The sequence below is a fragment of the Megalopta genalis genome, chromosome 15 (genome assembly GCF_051020955.1).
Source record: "Megalopta genalis isolate 19385.01 chromosome 15, iyMegGena1_principal, whole genome shotgun sequence".
NCBI lineage: Eukaryota > Metazoa > Arthropoda > Insecta > Hymenoptera > Halictidae > Megalopta > Megalopta genalis.
In genome coordinates this window covers 232,822-249,802 of record NC_135027.1, presented here as the reverse complement: position 1 = coordinate 249,802, position 16,981 = coordinate 232,822, and the positions used below count along the sequence as shown (strand labels likewise).

The 16,981-nt window shown below is 45.4% G+C and overlaps 2 protein-coding genes across 3 annotated transcripts in view; one reads left to right on the top strand and one right to left on the bottom strand.

Moving 5' to 3' along the window:
* The window catches only part of snu (ABC-type transporter snustorr), an 85,574-nt gene extending 71,691 nt beyond the window's left edge, over positions 1-13,883 (top strand). Inside the window, exons 4-14 of one of the 2 annotated variants that reach the window (XM_076526447.1) lie at positions 823-930; positions 6,110-6,203; positions 7,657-7,824; positions 7,903-8,037; positions 8,229-8,377; positions 8,720-8,927; positions 8,998-9,175; positions 9,458-9,644; positions 9,730-9,995; positions 10,330-10,416; positions 12,312-13,883. In XM_076526447.1, the coding sequence (XP_076382562.1) occupies positions 823-930; positions 6,110-6,203; positions 7,657-7,824; positions 7,903-8,037; positions 8,229-8,377; positions 8,720-8,927; positions 8,998-9,175; positions 9,458-9,644; positions 9,730-9,995; positions 10,330-10,416; positions 12,312-12,526 (1,795 nt within the window). In that variant the 3' untranslated portion in view covers positions 12,527-13,883. Of the gene's footprint in view, positions 1-822; positions 931-6,109; positions 6,204-7,656; positions 7,825-7,899; positions 8,038-8,228; positions 8,378-8,719; positions 8,928-8,997; positions 9,176-9,457; positions 9,645-9,729; positions 9,996-10,329; positions 10,417-12,311 lie in introns of both variants that reach the window. The other variant, XM_076526446.1, reaches the window with a different exon arrangement.
* On the bottom strand, positions 13,800-16,964 carry LOC117229358 (retinol-binding protein pinta). The gene is made up of 5 exons (XM_033485801.2): positions 16,438-16,964; positions 15,814-15,973; positions 15,216-15,321; positions 14,785-15,154; positions 13,800-14,086 (listed from the first exon to the last, which is right to left on the bottom strand). The coding sequence occupies exons 1-5, from the start codon at positions 16,589-16,591 to the stop codon at positions 13,998-14,000; spliced, it is 879 nt and encodes a 292-aa protein (XP_033341692.1). The 5' UTR covers positions 16,592-16,964; the 3' UTR covers positions 13,800-13,997.
* Between the last annotated feature and the right edge of the window lie 17 nt (positions 16,965-16,981).

Genomic DNA, 16,981 nt, shown 5'->3' with positions numbered 1-16,981 from the left:
AACATTTTTTTCTTACCTTGTGCCATAGAATATACTGACAAAGTTTGAACATTAAAACCTGGGACATCCTGTATATCTCTGGGGAAAACGTCTCGTGTTATAACATGAGAAAATTTAAGCGAATGCATTAATTGATCTGTAGGATATTAATCGAACTGTAGCATCATCAGAAAATGCATCGAGAAAACAAATTCTATGGACTGAAACAAATCGTGCAGTTTAAAGCACTGTTAATACGAAGTACAATAATGTCTCCCTAATTGACGCTCAGATTGTCCACAGAAGTGGACAATTCGGGAAGAGGAGATACGATTATTCGAGCCTTGCAGCTCGTTTTTATAATTGCTGAAAATCGGTAACTATAAAAACGAGTCGCAAGGCTCGAATTCGCAAGGCTCCTCTTCCTCCCAAATTGCCCATTTTCGTGGACAATCTGAACGTCAATTAGGGAGACATTACTGTATACATTACTGATCAGAATGTTAGGACATTTTGAATAATCATTTTTAACAGAAAGAAGCTTCTTTACGTTGAGATTCGATCCGGATCGTTTAGAAGCAATTTTCATTTTTATACAGTCTTTAAATAACGATTTTATTGTTCCTTTTCTTAAGTAATCTCTATTTAAGGAGATCTTAGAGCATCGCGCGATCCAAAAGGATCGTCCTTCGTCTCCGACCCACCTGATCCAAATCCTCCAGGATCAACGTCCTCGTTTCCTCGCATCGTTTAAAACGTACAATTTGAAAAAATTGGAGCTTGTCGTAAGGAAAGTGGCTCCAATGAAATCTGCACGCGACTAATCGATCGATGTTCCCGCAGCGGTGGCCAGCAACGAAGAGTGTCCTTCGCCGTGGCCCTGATGCACGATCCAGAACTCTTGATCCTGGACGAGCCGACGGTCGGCGTCGATCCGTTGCTGCGACAGAGGTGAGTTCGTTGTCGGAAATTAATTTCACTATGATCTCGAGGTAACGAGGACCCCGGTAATATTATGCCAAAAAATAGCCGCGAGCCAGTTTCGAGCACCGATCGACTCGAAGGCCAAGGTACGATCGGCATCGTTCCCGCGGAGCCGAGAAAAATCGAACGAGAGAGTAAATCGCGCGTGACCGTAGCTCGCGCGCGGAGATCGCGCTTTTAGTGAAAGCGGACTGTCGTCGGATCGGAAAAGTTCAGGATAGAGGCGGCCGAACGGGACGGCGCTATTTTTAAACCCCGGATCGACCTTTCATTATCGACAAGCCGCGAAAATTAGAGTCGTCGATAAACTACAGGGTGCCCCAAAATGTCTCGCAATCCGGAAATGGCGGGTTCCTCAGATCATTTGAAGCAACTTCTTCCTTTACAAAAATGTTCTCCGAGGCACTGTTAACGAGTTATTAACGAAAAACAGTGACCAATAAGAATCGAATACGGCTGACGCGAGGCGGCCCAGCCAACCAGCGCACGAAGCCCAGTTCCGCTCATTGGTTCGGTCGCCTCGCGCCAGCTGTGCTCGCCTCTCATTGGTCACTGTTTCTCGTTAATAACTCGTTAACGGTGCCTCGGAGAAAATTTTTGCGAAGGAAAAAGTTGCTTCAATTGACCCGAGGAACCCGCCACTTTCAAATTGTGAGACATTTTTGGGACACCCTGTACATCACCGGCACATCGCCGAACAATTTCGTCCGCAGCCGTTCGGCTTCGTAGAGAATTTCCTCGTAAGCTGTGTTGTGCAACCGACGACGTCGTCGGACCATAGATGACCTGCTCCAGATAAATTGCATGGAAAAAAAAGGTGCACCGTGAATGCAAATCGTCGTACGTGCACGCTTACGTACAACTTTGTTGTCGCGGGTTACGTTCCACCGTGCTTGCGTAAGCCATCGTTTGAAAGTTCGTGCACGCCGATCGAAAACTCGTAAAACTGAACCAGTCTTTTAGGATCCTTGCAGACGTTATGATTGCCGGCAATTAACTTGCGTCTTTCCCGAGCAAACAAGTGCGCGATATTACGTGCGTTCTTATTTACGTCTTCTATTAAAGCAGATTGTATCCGATCAATCCTCGTTTCGCAACGATTTCACGATGAAAATGGCATTGTTCGAGGGACTGTTCTAGCGCGAATTGCGTTTTTTTTCACTTTCTTTGGGATTTTCTTGCGATGAATCTGTAACACCTTTCGCATAGTTGTATTTACAGGGTTCATTTATGCACGTTTCAATTTAACAGTTTTCTTTCTTTGAAAAAAGTTAATACCAATGGTATCGACTGCTTTCAAGCATGGTCGAACTTCGAAAAGATCGTCTCATGGTGACCATGAAGAGCTCAGTCTTATGGTTTTGTAGATGTACTTTTAAATCTGCATTCTTTAAGAAAACGTAGAAACAAAATCGATTTTTTAAAAGATTAACCCTTTGCACTCGAATGGCGAGTCTGAGGCGCCGCTAAAAATTGCTATATAATATCTATATATATATAATTAGCTCTATCAAATATATAATTAGCTGCATATATTTAAAAAATTTGTTTATATTGAAAGAATTGTTAAAAGTGTAGTTATCGTACGAGCGAGTAAACTGACTTTCATATGCAAACAATGCAAAAATAATAACATTGGAAGAATTATCTTAGTCTTGAAGTTAAAACAGCTTCGAGTGCAAAGGGTTAACACTACAATACCATCTCAATGCACTTGTATCTCGGCATTCCGCACACGAATAAACGATTTCAACAGTCTCCTCGCATCGACTCTCTAGGCAAAATGAGTCTAAGTCTTCGATTGGTCGTTGATTATCGAGCAGAGATCGTTGAACAGTGATGGATTGTTGCGAATTGAAACGGAATCAATCGATCGGCATCGTTAAGCATCGTTCGCACTTATTTTCCTCGGCTTTGGAACCAGTCGGGCATTGAGAGGCGAGGAAATTCAGTGAAAATTAGCTGCCGGGCAGCTCTGGCAATCCGGTGGAACCCGTATTATGAAATTATGGGGCCGGCCGATTACAGCGGGGAGGAATGCTGAAAATCGCGGCGGTTGTCGATGCCGATTCGTGGCGTGTCCAATTGGAATGCTCGCGATTTACATTTCCACTTATCGACTCTCCGGCTCGCCGGCCGGTTCGAATGAATATTTCCTTCGATATCGAGACCCGACAAATTTTTCCGTTTAAGGGCGCCGATCGACGAAGGTATCCGCGCCTTCGAGCGATCCGTCCGAAGGCATTTCATCGGCTGTCTTCTTCGCCAAGATGAACCGTGGAAAACAACGTCGACACAGCGTTGTCTTAACCTACTTGGACCGTGACATGACGTGGCTCCGGGAATTTCGCAAGCGGCACCTCGCCGTGTATTACGAGCTTAACGACGCGCCGATTGAAAAAATCCCGGCTGGCTCAATCGCCGGCAATTATCCGGCGAAAGTAAAATTTCGTGGCGGAGAACGAACGGCCGAGAGATTTTCCTTGTGCCGATACCTCGACGATTTTCCTCGTCGCGCGCGGCGGGCATAAGTGGCCCCTTAGATCGTTGCGATACGAACATTTTTCGCTGAAAATAATTCCACGGCAATGTTTTTACTCGTTTGCCAAGTTTGGGATCGTTGGTACGCTTACGACAGTAAATTCTTCCTAATTGGTGCTCAGCTTGTACACGAAAATAATATAATACAACTATAATACAACTGTAAAATACAATTATAATACAACTATATAATACAACTATAAAAACGAGCCACAAGACTGGAACAATCGTACCTCTTCTTCCCAAATTGTCCATTTTTGTTTCCAAGCTAAGCGCGAATTAGGGATAATTTACTTTATTTAATCTCGACAAGGTGCCAAACGTTGGAAATTTATTTTGAGGAAACTGTCAATTTTGTAGGTCTGAGATTTTGCACACGTCATCTGGCATGTGTGGTCAGAATTGTGCTAATTTAGTACTCTGTAATTCAATGTCGCAATTCAATTACAATGTAATTCAATGTCGCAATTCAATTGCATTGTAATTCAATGTCGGAATTCAATTACATTGTAATTCAATGTCGCAATTTAATTGCATTGTAACTCAATTTGGCAATTCATCTACATTGTATTTCAATTAAATGGTAATTCAATTATGTTGTATTTCAATTACGTAGTCGTTCACAACTAAGTTGTATTTCAATTACACAGTCATTCAACTGCATCGTACTTCAATTACACAGTAATTCAACTGTGTTGCAATAATCAATTACATTCTATTTCAATTACATAGTAATTCAACTATGTTGTATTTCACTTATGTAGTCATTCAACTGCATTGTATTTCAATTACACAGTGATTCAACTACATTGTATTCCAATTACATAGTAATTCAACTATGTTGCAAGTCAATTATATAAAAATTCAAATACGTTGTATTTCAATTACACAGTCATTCAACTGCATCGTATTTCAATTACACAGTAATTCAACTGTATTGCAATTCAATTACATTCTATTTCAATTACATAGTAATTCAGCTCATTCGATTCACGCTCAGATCGCCGAGAAAAACGACGGAAAACTGAGAATTACGAAAACGACAGGCCTCGAAACACGACGCTTTCGTTTTTTTCATGAAGCATCTCGGCAAAACGATCACATTTGGGGCGAAATAAGGAAGCGGGCAGAACATTTGTGCACGACGGCGAGAATAATGGAAGAAAGAATGTCAGATTACCCACGACAAGACGTTCCATTGGGCATTTTGACTGGAAAGTCAAACGGCGACACGGGGAGGGCTAATTAGCCGCGAGAAAGTTCGCAACGCGATATTATTCGCTCGTTTCGCGCGCGCTTCCTCGGGTCAACGCGTGTGGAAGCCGAGGTTCGCGGCAGCGATCGGCAAGTTTACGAGCTCTCGTGTTCCATTCGCGGTTTCACGAAATTGAAGTTTCCTCGCGCGGCTCCGGGCCGTTCCGAGCGCGAGGAAAATTCATGGCTTCCGCGGCTCGTTTGCTCGTTCACTTTCTCGATTACGATTCCGTTGATCCGAATCGGCTCGCTGAAACGAGCTGCGCCACGGTTATTGTTACGTATTAGCGAGCATTCCTCGGCTACTTTTTCACCGACAGCCGCGCTCCTATCGGGACGATTTTAGGAACACTTTGAGCCAATTAGACCGTGGATCGTTACGCACGTGAAGACGAGCCTTCTACGTGTCTTTTTCGTTAATTGGCCGCCGCTGAAAAATTGCACTTTCTTTCGAGGTTATTGGACTGCCACCGAGGTGCTCTCTTTCGCGGCGATTTTTACTGGAGAACGAGATGAAAGAGCTTGAGAAATATTCCAAGTAATCGTGGAAAAGTCAAAGTTAAAATGTTCAATGTTCTTTTTTACTCTGGAAACGTTGGCGATTGTTTTCAAGTTGCCTCAATTAAAATTAACACATTTTTATTCAGAATATTATTTTATTAGGAACGTTATTATTACCGTTAACGATTACCGGTAATTATTATTATTAATTGTTAATTATTAACGATTAACGTTGTTATTACGTATTCAGATTTTGAGACAAGCATCGAGTACGTATACTTAAAATTGAAACAAAACTAGCGATAAAATAAGCTACAGTATTCATGACAGCAATTATTTCATTTACGAATTATATTCATTTTAATTGGGAGGCGACTTTATAATAATCGGCTACGTGCGGGACATTTTTTAACCCATCTCAAAAAGTTGAAGTTACTCATAGTCAAGTTTAATATTCTATTGAAAATTCTTCGTGCAATTGGAAATGCTGCGCATCAATGGTAACTGCATAAAAAAGAGGGAAAAACAAAACTTTATATAAGTCAACACTCATTGTTAAGTTTTTGACACTGTTGCGAAGCAGTGAATTTTTATATTATTCTGATTCTTATTAATTTAGTCTTTCATTATATTCTGTGCAACTTGAGTCTTTATATTCTTTAAAATCGTGTGCCCCGTAGAGTAAACAAACCCGCGCGTGCCGCGAACACGTGAGAAGTCCGCGATCTATTAATTCTACTAGAAAGCGCGAATAAAGCGGTTAAGGACGGCGGCAAAAGTATCGTTTGAAATCGAACCGTGGACGGCGCGTCCCGTCGAAAGTAACTTAGCGATGTTCTTAAAATTGCAGCATCTGGAACCACCTGGTCCAAATCACCAAAGATGGCAACAAAACCGTCATTATCACGACCCACTACATCGAGGAGGCCCGGCAGGCGCACACGGTACGGTAAAACTTGCGTAACCGGAATATTCGGGCGGCCATGTTGGCGTGCACGTGAGAATGCGACGCGATGCCACCGGCCTGCACCTACAATGCCGGATAATGATCGCGTATTAAGATTGCGCAACCGCGATTTTCGTGTTTTATATTGAAAACGGTGAAAACGATCGGACGAAATCGGGACGAGGAAAACGAAGAAACGCGCGAGCCGTGGCCGGCGGTTACCGTCGGCCTCCCCCTCTGCGTTTCTATTCCATTGAAATTACACGAGCGGCTCCGTTAAAGGATTATTAAGCAATCGGCGACGGATAATTGCCTGATTGACAAATTGTAGGCTGATGGTAATGCGTTTCGCGACGCGTCCTCGCGAATCCACCGGGTTTCCTCCGCCTCTCCGCGAACCTTGCTACGTTAAGCTGTGTCCTCACTCGCCATCTTTCTTTTACCATTGCATGCTCGGAAAGGCTGCAAACGAGTGCTGATTGGTAGAGACGATTCACTAAAGTCACGGCAATGCGATCCGAGGAACGGTTCGATTTTGTTCGAATTTCTGTTACGATTTTCAGAGGATTTGCTCCTTGCAACCAGAGTCGGCCATTATTCGAATAACTTTTCGTCTAGATAATTATTCGAATAACTTTTCGTCTAGATAATTATTCGAATAACTTTTCGTCTAGATAATTATTCGAATAATTTCTTATCCAGATAATTATTCGAATAATTTCTTATTCAGCTAATTATTCGAATCATTTTATTCGCGAATGATTGATTCACAAATAACTTATTTGCGAGTTGTTAATTAACGAGTAACTTATTTGCGAGTAGTTAATTAACGAGTAACTTATTTGCGAGTAGTTAATTAACGAACAAAGAAGAATCGCAAATGGCGAACACAAATCTATTTACTTTATAGTTTAATTTATCCTTATTCGAATAAACTCTATTCGTATAAATGTATTTCTTCGTCATGCCGTGAATGAAGTTCGCCGAACTCTGCTTGCAACGATACATACATATAGACTGCGTATTTTACGCAATTTCTGGAATAATTTTCCCCGCAATTAGTGCAGAGAATCGATCCAGCAAAAACGATTTATTGCTTCCGCGTAGTCGCGGCATCACCGAAAAGCTGCTGGAAAGATCGGAACGCTGTTGCGCGGCGACCGTTGCATTCGAGTTCACGAGCCTTTAATTAGCTGGAATACTGGACCATTACGTATACCGCGCCGATTAGAGGTCTCTGTTTGTTTTCCGACGTCCGTGGATTACCGTTCTTACGCCTCGGATGCCGTGCAACGGACAGCTTCATTTCCGCGTGCTTCGCGCGTCCGGAAACGAAATAATTCACCGCGAACGAAAATTCTCGTGAACGGCGACGATCGAACGATGGTTGGCGATGATCTTATGCTCTCGATTGTTTCCAGTAAACAAAATGTGAATTCTTTCGCCGGTAGATTGGCTTGATGAGGAGCGGGAGGCTGCTGGCCGAAGAGTCGCCCAGGGCTCTGCTGCAGATGTACAACTGCCAGTCTCTGGAAGAAGTTTTCCTGAAGTTGTCGAGGAAGCAGGGACAGTACGTCCAGCCGGCGACGGAGTTGAATATCTCGAACAATATTAGTCTGGTAAGATTGCATAAAGAAATCTGTGTTGCCCGAACAACGTCGACGGTTGGCTAACGATCCCATGAATCGCAAAAGCAGGCATCCCTGAACTGGGGGAAGAAGAACGAGCCGGTCTACGTGACGGAGGAATCTGGCGTGGTGGGCCTGAACTTCCACCAGAGCAAGGAGGTCCTCATCCACGACTCGACGAATGGCGTGGGAAACCACTACGACGTAAGAAAAGACTTCAAGTTCACCTTGGAGATTCGTATCTACGCCTTGCGATCCTCTAATTTCGCTCGGCCGTAATCGTTAGTCCTATCGCGATGCACTTTCCGATGCATTTAAATGCCTATTACTCGCTGAAGAACAAGCATCTTCCTGTAAACCGATCCCCGAATCACGCTAACCTTTCTGCGGCGCAGCTGAACGGGAAACCACTGTCTGGCATCAAAGGATCCACGTTAGAATGCGACGACTGCGGACCGTTCACGGACTGCTACAAGATCACCAGCACGGGAAAGATGAGAGCCCTGTTGCAGAAGAACTTCTTGAGAATGTGGAGAAACGTGGGGTGAGTTTCCGACACCCAGCGACGATGCTGAATAACAATTAAATATCTTTTGAGTATGAAAGTTCCACGTCGATGAAGACAGTATCAAGTTAGATCCAGTTATCGGACAAGTTTCTGATTGGATAAATTACATAGCTTAGACAATGTTAAGTTACGAACAAATTTAATTAATTTATTATATCATTAAACTTCGATGTGAGCATCCAGATCCAGACTTATGAGCTTAGACGATGCTAAGATCTTCTTGAAATATTTATACGGATAACGATTCTTGTAAACAAGAAGCACCATCAATCGCCCCACGTTCAAGATTGTAACCAAAATGTTCTTCCTCTTGGACAGAGTGATGCTCTTCATCTTCGCACTGCCAGTGATGCAAGTGATCCTCTTCTGCCTGGCGATCGGCAGGGATCCAACGGGGCTGAAGCTCGCGATCGTCAACCACGAGATGTTCTACAAGAACATGTCCTGCCCAGTGACGGATGACTGCACCTTCTCGCATCTCAGTTGTCGATACTTGAAGTTCTTGGACAACGAGACGATGACCAAGGTAAGCTCGTAGAAAGTGAGCCACCCGTTCGGTGAGAAGAAGATCGAGGATCATGCGATTTGCTCCGCAGGTGTATTATCCGGACCCGAATTCGGCGATGGATGCTGTGCGGAAAGGGGAAGCCTGGGGCACGTTGTACTTCACCGAGAACTTCACGGACGCCCTGGTAGCCAGGATGGCCTTGGGCAGAGAAGCTGACGACGAGACCTTGGATCAGAGCGAGATCAGGGTCTGGCTCGACATGTCCAGTACGTCTGAACGTTTTTATCAAATTGGCACAACGATGTTGTTGTGAAATATCTAGGAGACAGCAAACTCTTTCCAATCATTCAAAAATGCTTCGAAAGATCGTTCCAAATGCCGGAAGTATTAGGGGGGCCGGAAAGTTATGTCGTTTGTTTACATTAAATTCAAACAGATAAATATGCGCAGAAACGACATTACTTTTCGGTCCCCCTAATATTTAGCATACTTCTTTAAACGAATCGATGGTCGGAAATCGAACGATTAATCATCCCTTAACTCTGCAGATCAGCAAATAGGCCTGATGCTAGCCAGGAACCTGCAGTACTCGTACAGAGACTTTGCCAAAGACCTTTTGTCAGCGTGCGAACAGAACACGAAGCTGGCAGACGTGCCGATCCAGTTCATGGATCCGATCTACGGCACCAACGAGCCCAGTTTCACTGATTTCGTGGCGCCTGGAGTGATCCTGACGTGAGTTTTGTCGTCCCATTTAACCTTCGTCCGATCCTCGCATCAGAGCAACGATCACTGAACATCTCATTGTCTCCCGATTTAGCATCGTCTTCTTCTTGGCCGTGGCCTTGACGTCCTCGGTGCTGATCATCGAGAGAATGGAGGGCCTCCTGGACAGAAGTTGGGTGGCAGGCGTCACTCCGGGCGAGATCCTCTTCTCCCACGTGATCACGCAGTTCGTGGTGATGTGCGGGCAGACTGCTCTGGTCTTGATCTTCATGATCCTGGTGTTTGGGGTCGAGTGTAAGGGCGAGATCGGCTGGGTGATCGTGTTGACGATATTACAGGGACTCTGCGGCATGTGTTTCGGTAAGAATGTTTCGCTCGAATCGCTCGGCGACGATGACGAGGTGGTTTTAGCAGTCTAGTTCTCGTTAGCGATCTCGCTTCGCTGTCGAATAGCGTGCTGTTTATCGCAGCGATCGCTCTCGTCGCAGGTGTCTCCAGCAAAAACCGAATCCACCTGCGAGATCAACCGTCTTGCGTAACATTTACCCGCGCGAGAAACCGCCGCGTTAGGCACGCCGGCTTTTTGGTATCGAGCCGCGATCCTTCATTACGGTCATCCTGCGCCATTTCTTCGCCGGCGAGATTTTTTTCACGGAATTCGGAAGCAAGCTAACGATCGTCTGTTTTTTTCCAGGCTTCGTGATCTCGGCGATCTGCGAACTCGAGCGGAATGCGATCCAGCTGGCGCTGGGCAGCTTCTACCCCACGCTTCTGCTAAGCGGTGCGTATTAATTATGCTTCTCCTAGAATGCCTACTGTTTACAGAGCGCCGCGAAGCCATCGCTATAGATCGTATATCGCGATTCGGCCGAGAGCGTAAGGCCATTAAATGTCAACAGAAGTGAAAGTTACCCGCGTTCTTAATTTTGCGCCGCGCGGAGATGCTCGACCGTGCCGTTTCGGGGAAGAATCCACCATCGCGGCCCTTTTTCAGCCGCGAAAAAAAGAGCATCGAGAGATCCAGCCAACTTTCCAGAAGAGTACACCGTTTACGTAACTCTCGAGTGCTCACTCGTTCATTCGTTCGCTCGTTCGTTCGTTCGTCCGAATGCGACGAACGCTTCCTGTGTGTTACTTTGTAGTTAACAAGTGGCGCACGAATGTCTCCGCGAATCACTATTTTCATAATCAACTTTGCGAAACGATGGACGGCAAGGCTTCGCTTCCTGAGACCTGGCCGATTAGCTCTGTTGACTCGCGAGCTCGTTTCTCAGGGACTTAGCACTTCGTGTTGCTTTTAGAAATTCATTTTAACAGTGCACAGACGTTCCGATTCTAGTCGGAGAATGCTTTGCGAATGAATGTTTCTTTAATGTGACGTAACTATGTGGGAAAAAATCGCAGCCACGTTACAATTTTTTCAGATTAAAGGGAAAAGATCGAACTTTATTCGGCTGCGAACGGCATCTTCGAAATAAATTTTACGAAGTTCGTGCATTTCGCCAAAGTTGGCAATTTTCAATGACAAACGTAGCCTCGCATTTAAAGGGTGATAGTGGCGAGGGTGCACGGAACTTAAGATCTATGAAAACTGTCTTAAAGTAGAGATTTCAAGCTTTCATTTCTTTAAAAAGTCATCATCCTACTACGATTTTTCGCGGAGTTGTCGTCAGTCAAAGTCGGCCAACTTTTATCCGAAATATATCTATGATATAATTTTGTTGAGCAGCACAGTAATTGACGCCCAGCTTGGAAACAAAAATGGACAATTTCGAAAGAGAAGATACGGTTATTCGAGGCCTCGCGGCTCGATTTTATAACTGGCGATTGTCAACGAATATAAAAACGAGGCGCAAGACTCGACTAAGGCTTCCCAAATTGTCCATTTTCGTTTATAAGTTGAAGGACAATTACGGAGAATTTACTGTATACATTCTACGATTGAATTTCCTCGAACGTGACACAAAAATTAACCTCTTAGGTACGACACGCCACTATAGTGGCTTTCGCGGATATCATCTCTCTGTACGACGGGCCACTATACCGGGTATCCCAAAAATGTCTCGCAATCCGGAAATGGCGGGTTCTTCGGATCATTTGAAGCAGCTTCTTCCTTTACAAAAATTTTCTCCGAGGCACCGTTAACGAGTTATTAATGAAAAACAGTAACCAATAAGAATCGAGTACGGCTGACGCGAGGCGGCCCAGCCAACCAGCGCACGAAGCCCAGTTTCACTCGTCGGCTCGGTCGCCAGCTGAGCTCGCCTCTCATTGGTCACTGTTTTTCGTTAATAATTCGTTAACAGTGCCTCGGAGAGAATTGTTGTAAAGGAAAAAGTTGCTTCGAATGACCCGAGGAACCCGCCACTTTCGGATTGCGAGACATTTTTGGGACACCCTGTAGTGGCTCGCTCTAGTAGCTCACTCGTCCTCCGTTTGAATTAAATAATCATCTTCCTATGCATTCTTTCACACTTATTTTGTCTTCACGTCGATTTACAACAGTGTTAACAATATACAGACGGAATACATACAGTATCAGACTCTGAACAGTACATATCAGAATCTGCCGTCCTGGGAAATAGCCTCGCGCAGAATTCAGCCGTACCTAAAAGGTTAATGAAACAGCCGCAACGTCGTCTCTTAGAAGAACTAAAGAATGTCTTGATTTTACAGGCGTGATCTGGCCAGTGGAAGGAATGCCGACGTTCCTGCGGTACATCTCGCAGGGTCTGCCGCTGACAATGGCCACGACATCGTTGCGCTCGATGCTGACAAGGGGCTGGAGCATCGTGGAGCCGGACGTGTACAACGGCTTCATCGCGACCGTGATCTGGATCGTGGTGTTCCTCACGATAAGCATAATGGTGCTGAAGTTCAAGCGGGGCTAGAGGATCTCGGAACGGGAACGAAGCGTGGCACGGTGACCGCGGCTGGTGGATCAGCCGCGAACGAAACAGAGAGAAGGCTAAGAGAACAACAGAGTTCGGTGTCGACCTTGGACTATCAACCACGGCCGTGTACGCAGAGTGTATCGTGCTGGGAAGCTGCGAGCACAGGACACGCGCATAGAATTATCGCGCGGCTTCCTCGCGAGACGATCTCGTCAGCGTCGCCGTTCGTGCGCGGACCCCCGGACATGTGATGATGCCCCTTCGCGCGCTTAATTGTGCACTTTCGCGTGAATGCCGACGGATGAATGATCGCGCAGTGTGAGACCATCTCTCTCTCTTTCCTCGTCTTTGGTTCTTTCTGTTCTCTTTGTGTTGTTCTTTTTTTTTGTTTAGTTAAAAATCTGTAATATAACCGCGGATCCTCGGGGACAGGTTGCACCGTGGCTTTCTCACCGTTTCTCGAGAGCCGTGCGCGTCGTCTTCGTCGTCGTCAGCCTTCCGAATCGACGATTAGAAAAGCTGCGCGTTCGGTTCTCTCCGCGAGAGAGCCACCGCGCCTCGACGAACTGCGTCTCGATCGTCATCGATTTTGGAAACGAGAAAGACTTTTGTGTTTGGTGAAATCGATCGAGCGGCTCTCTCGTGGAGGGACACAGTCGTGGATCCAGCAAGGATTGGAAGATTCGAGGAATACGGGGAAACGGACGCCGAGCTGCTTCAATCGTCACGTTTGTTCGATTCGAGCACGATTATTCGACACCGAACGATTACGAGTTTAAGATGCGAGCACCTCGTCGCAACGTTTTTTAAGCAATGAGAATCCGCGAAACAATTGTTTTCCGGAATTATAAGGCTCGAGATCTTGTACCGAGAGACGGGCGCGCGCGCGAGAACGATTCGCGAAGCGTGAAAGCGCGACGACTGGTACGGCGACAGGTGAATAGGTCCCGGGACGCGAATAGAATCGCGATTAGTATGTTGCGTCAAGCTAACGAGAGTAGCAGCCGATTAGATGTGTAGCACAGTCTTACTTGCCCATGACTTTAGGCGCACGCTAATTGAATCGCGGCGCCTAACACCGATTTCGCGCGGAGGATCGGCCCCGGCTCCAAGGACACGGACATGTACCATATTGTAGAATATGAAAAAAAAAGAAGAATCATAGCGGTTACGTTTTGTACGGTAACGGCGGGTCGTGCCCGTCGCATTATGTCTTTTTAGTTGAATTACGTTTCTGTTTCGTCCGCGAGGACGAATAAGGAAGACCGGATACGGTGTGTACATTTCTATTTTCCTTACGATAATTATCTGTATAAAAAACAATAAAACAACAAGAAAAAAGGTTTTACAAAAAGCACGCGGAAACGCTACTCGTAGATCCATCGGAAGCCTGAAAGCGTTTCTACCATTGGAGGTTTCTATCGGTCGACCGGCTGCATACGGGATCCCTCGTTACCATGAATTACTGTCAATCTACTAAGTTAATCGACGTCAATCTGTACTTTTCCTCCTCGACAAACCATGCTCTGTGCTCCTCCACCTCGTGTTTCCAATAGTCTGCGGGCCAATTAAAGCTGCGGTATTAATTAATCACGGCGGCCTACGCTCGTACGAGCAGGTTCACGGGTTCAGGCGCGGGGACATTGAGAAAACAAGGTGAGCTTCGATTCGGGGCCCCATTCAGCTAATCTGCTGTCCATTGTTCTATTAGCTGCGGCATTTTCTTCTTAATTGCGCGTGCATTAGGTTGCGTAATAAGTCCGTTCGCGTTTACTTGCAAGGAAATATGATATCGTGCGGTCGTCGACGCGATCGGGCTTATACAATTTCTAGCAACTTAAAGTATACAACTTCTAGCGTCTACTTAAAGTAGACGCTTTCAGCTTTCATTTAAGCTAACTTTCGTGGGAATAGCTCGACGAGAACATGTCTCAAAATTCATCTGAACTGTCGCTTCGAATTCGTGTAACTCTCCTTGTCTTTTCCTAGGCGTTGTTAGATATCGGCTCTTTTTAATTTTTACGAGAACACGCGGACGTACTTATTACACGATCCAATATTATTCGCGTAGCCTACTTGGTCGGGCGTCACGATTTAGATGCAAAAGATCATTCGAAACACGGCTTTCGCAAGACGGCAACAAGATGGGAACTTCGTCAACGCGAGCAACTGAAATATCCGTCTTTGCATCGTCGTAGAACCGATCATGCGAGCAACTTTCTACCGTGGAGGAACACGAAATTAGAGAAACATACCGATCAGATCCCTCAGAGTACCATCCGATCCGCCATATTCCTCCGGCAAAATGTCCGTCGGCAGCGTCTTGTGCAGCTTCAGCCTGTCCTTCATGTGCACGTGCACCCGCTTCTTGAGCTTCGCGTTCATGAAGCTCCTGAACACGTTCAGCATCACGTTTATGAACCTGGGAGCGTTGATGAAGTCCAAGGAATAGATCCTGACCGGGTAGCAGCCTTGCCAAGCGTGGACCAGGTTCCTGATCATGCTTGGCGGTAATTGTAACGCGTGCTCGTACGTTATCCCGCCGATGTCCAAAATGGCGGTGATCCCGTGGACGGTTGTCGATTCATGGTCGCTTAGAGCTAGGTCCAGGGTCATCAGAGAGGCCTGAGGACGTGCGCAAATTCTCTCAGTTCTTATAAATCTTATTTTACAAAGATCGAAATACCTTTAGCATGTCCGCCATCTTGTGCCTGGAGGGTTTATGGACAGCCGCGCGTACGATCACCACCATTCTCCCTTCGCTGTCTAGCTTTCGCAAAGGTAGTAGCACCCTGAAGAAGAAAATTGAAGGAAAACGTGTCAGTAAAATTGGAAACCAGTAGTTTTGTCAGTTCGTTATTTTATTGTCATTCGATTATGCACGATCTACGGCATTGTCGCTGTTGAAAAGAAACTATAATCGATGATAACGTTCGAGAATGATTAATAAATTATCCGGCGAGACAACGAAGTGAATCAGAAATCCTTGATCTCGACCATCGGCCGACGAATCGCGTGGACATCGAACAACTAACAAAATAGCGTCGCGCGTGAAGCAACATTGTCCAACGCATCAGCGAACTGTCACGGCTTATCGGACGCTGATACGATATCGCACGGGCAACGTGATCTTCGTGGCAACAAGGAAAGAACAGCATCGAGAGACATCGAACGTGACCGCGGCTCCGGAAGACGATTAGAATAGCGATTACCATTCGCCGCTGTTAGTAATTGAAAACAATTGATAGTTGAACAGGCATCGTCCGGCAAACAATAGAGATTACCCGAGATCAAGGAGCTCCTGCAGCTCCGGCAGAAACGGGTTCCTGTTGCTGTACCATTCCGGGAGCGTGTCCCTCTGCTTGCAGTAATTTTGCAGCTTGCTCTTCGCTTTCTCCATGTTGAACTTGCTGGCTCGCAGGAAGCGCAGCAGAAAGAAGTCGTCTGCGAGAAAATTCGCAAGATTGTCCATTGTTTCAGAGAGACAGAGAGGAAAGAAAGCTGGAGAGACTTCAGGTAAAAATTGCATCGCGGATAATATCTTCGGATAATGGGACGAACATATGTTAGATGACACCAAATATGTAGCGCTTTTCGAAAAATCTATATTTTGTTACCGAACCAATAAATAACGATAACAATTTCGATCGTGCAGCATCGGATTATCTTTAACGACACATTTTTGGTTCAGAATGATGTTAGTAATGCTGATTGAATGGAACATATTCAAATTTTACGTGCATTATGGATTTCAAATAAAATGTAAATGCAATTTTATCTGTTCAAACTTTTCCATAATGTTCCGATAAAGAAAATGAACGTGAGGAAGATCTAAGCCTGATCGATCGGTTCTATACATAAAATCTGCTTTTATCAGTAATTTAAGAGAGAGAAAGAGAAAGAGATACCAGTTTGTGAATGAATTTCGGTATTTTCCAAGATCCACTGTCTAAGTTCCTCAATTTTCTCCGTTCTGTTCTCGTCCGTCTCGTTCAAATGTTCCGCCACGTACTCCCTCTCTTCCGGCGACAGTCGGCAAACGTATTCTTTCAATGGTACCATTTTCTAGTGTTCTCCAGACTTCCGGTCACTTGTCAGCCACGATACGCCACCATAGAACACTCAACGTTTCTTCGAACTTGGAGATCCGCCGGGGAAATCGATGAACGCCGCGAGAAGCTACGAGGATCTATTCGCGATCCAGCGTCTGCGAGAGTCGGTAGGGATCTAAGGCATCTACAGTGCGCTATAGATCGTGTTGGAGACATCTGCCGGGTCGCGCGAGAATTTTGCGAGCACTTCGCGATAAATTTCACGTCGTGACCTTTGGGATGAACAAGATATAGCCGCGGACGTAGCATTTGTCGTATCTTGATGGCTCGAATTTCTATAAAATTTTTGTTTGGTTTCCATTCACACACCAAACGTTAATTATTATTATTATTATTATTA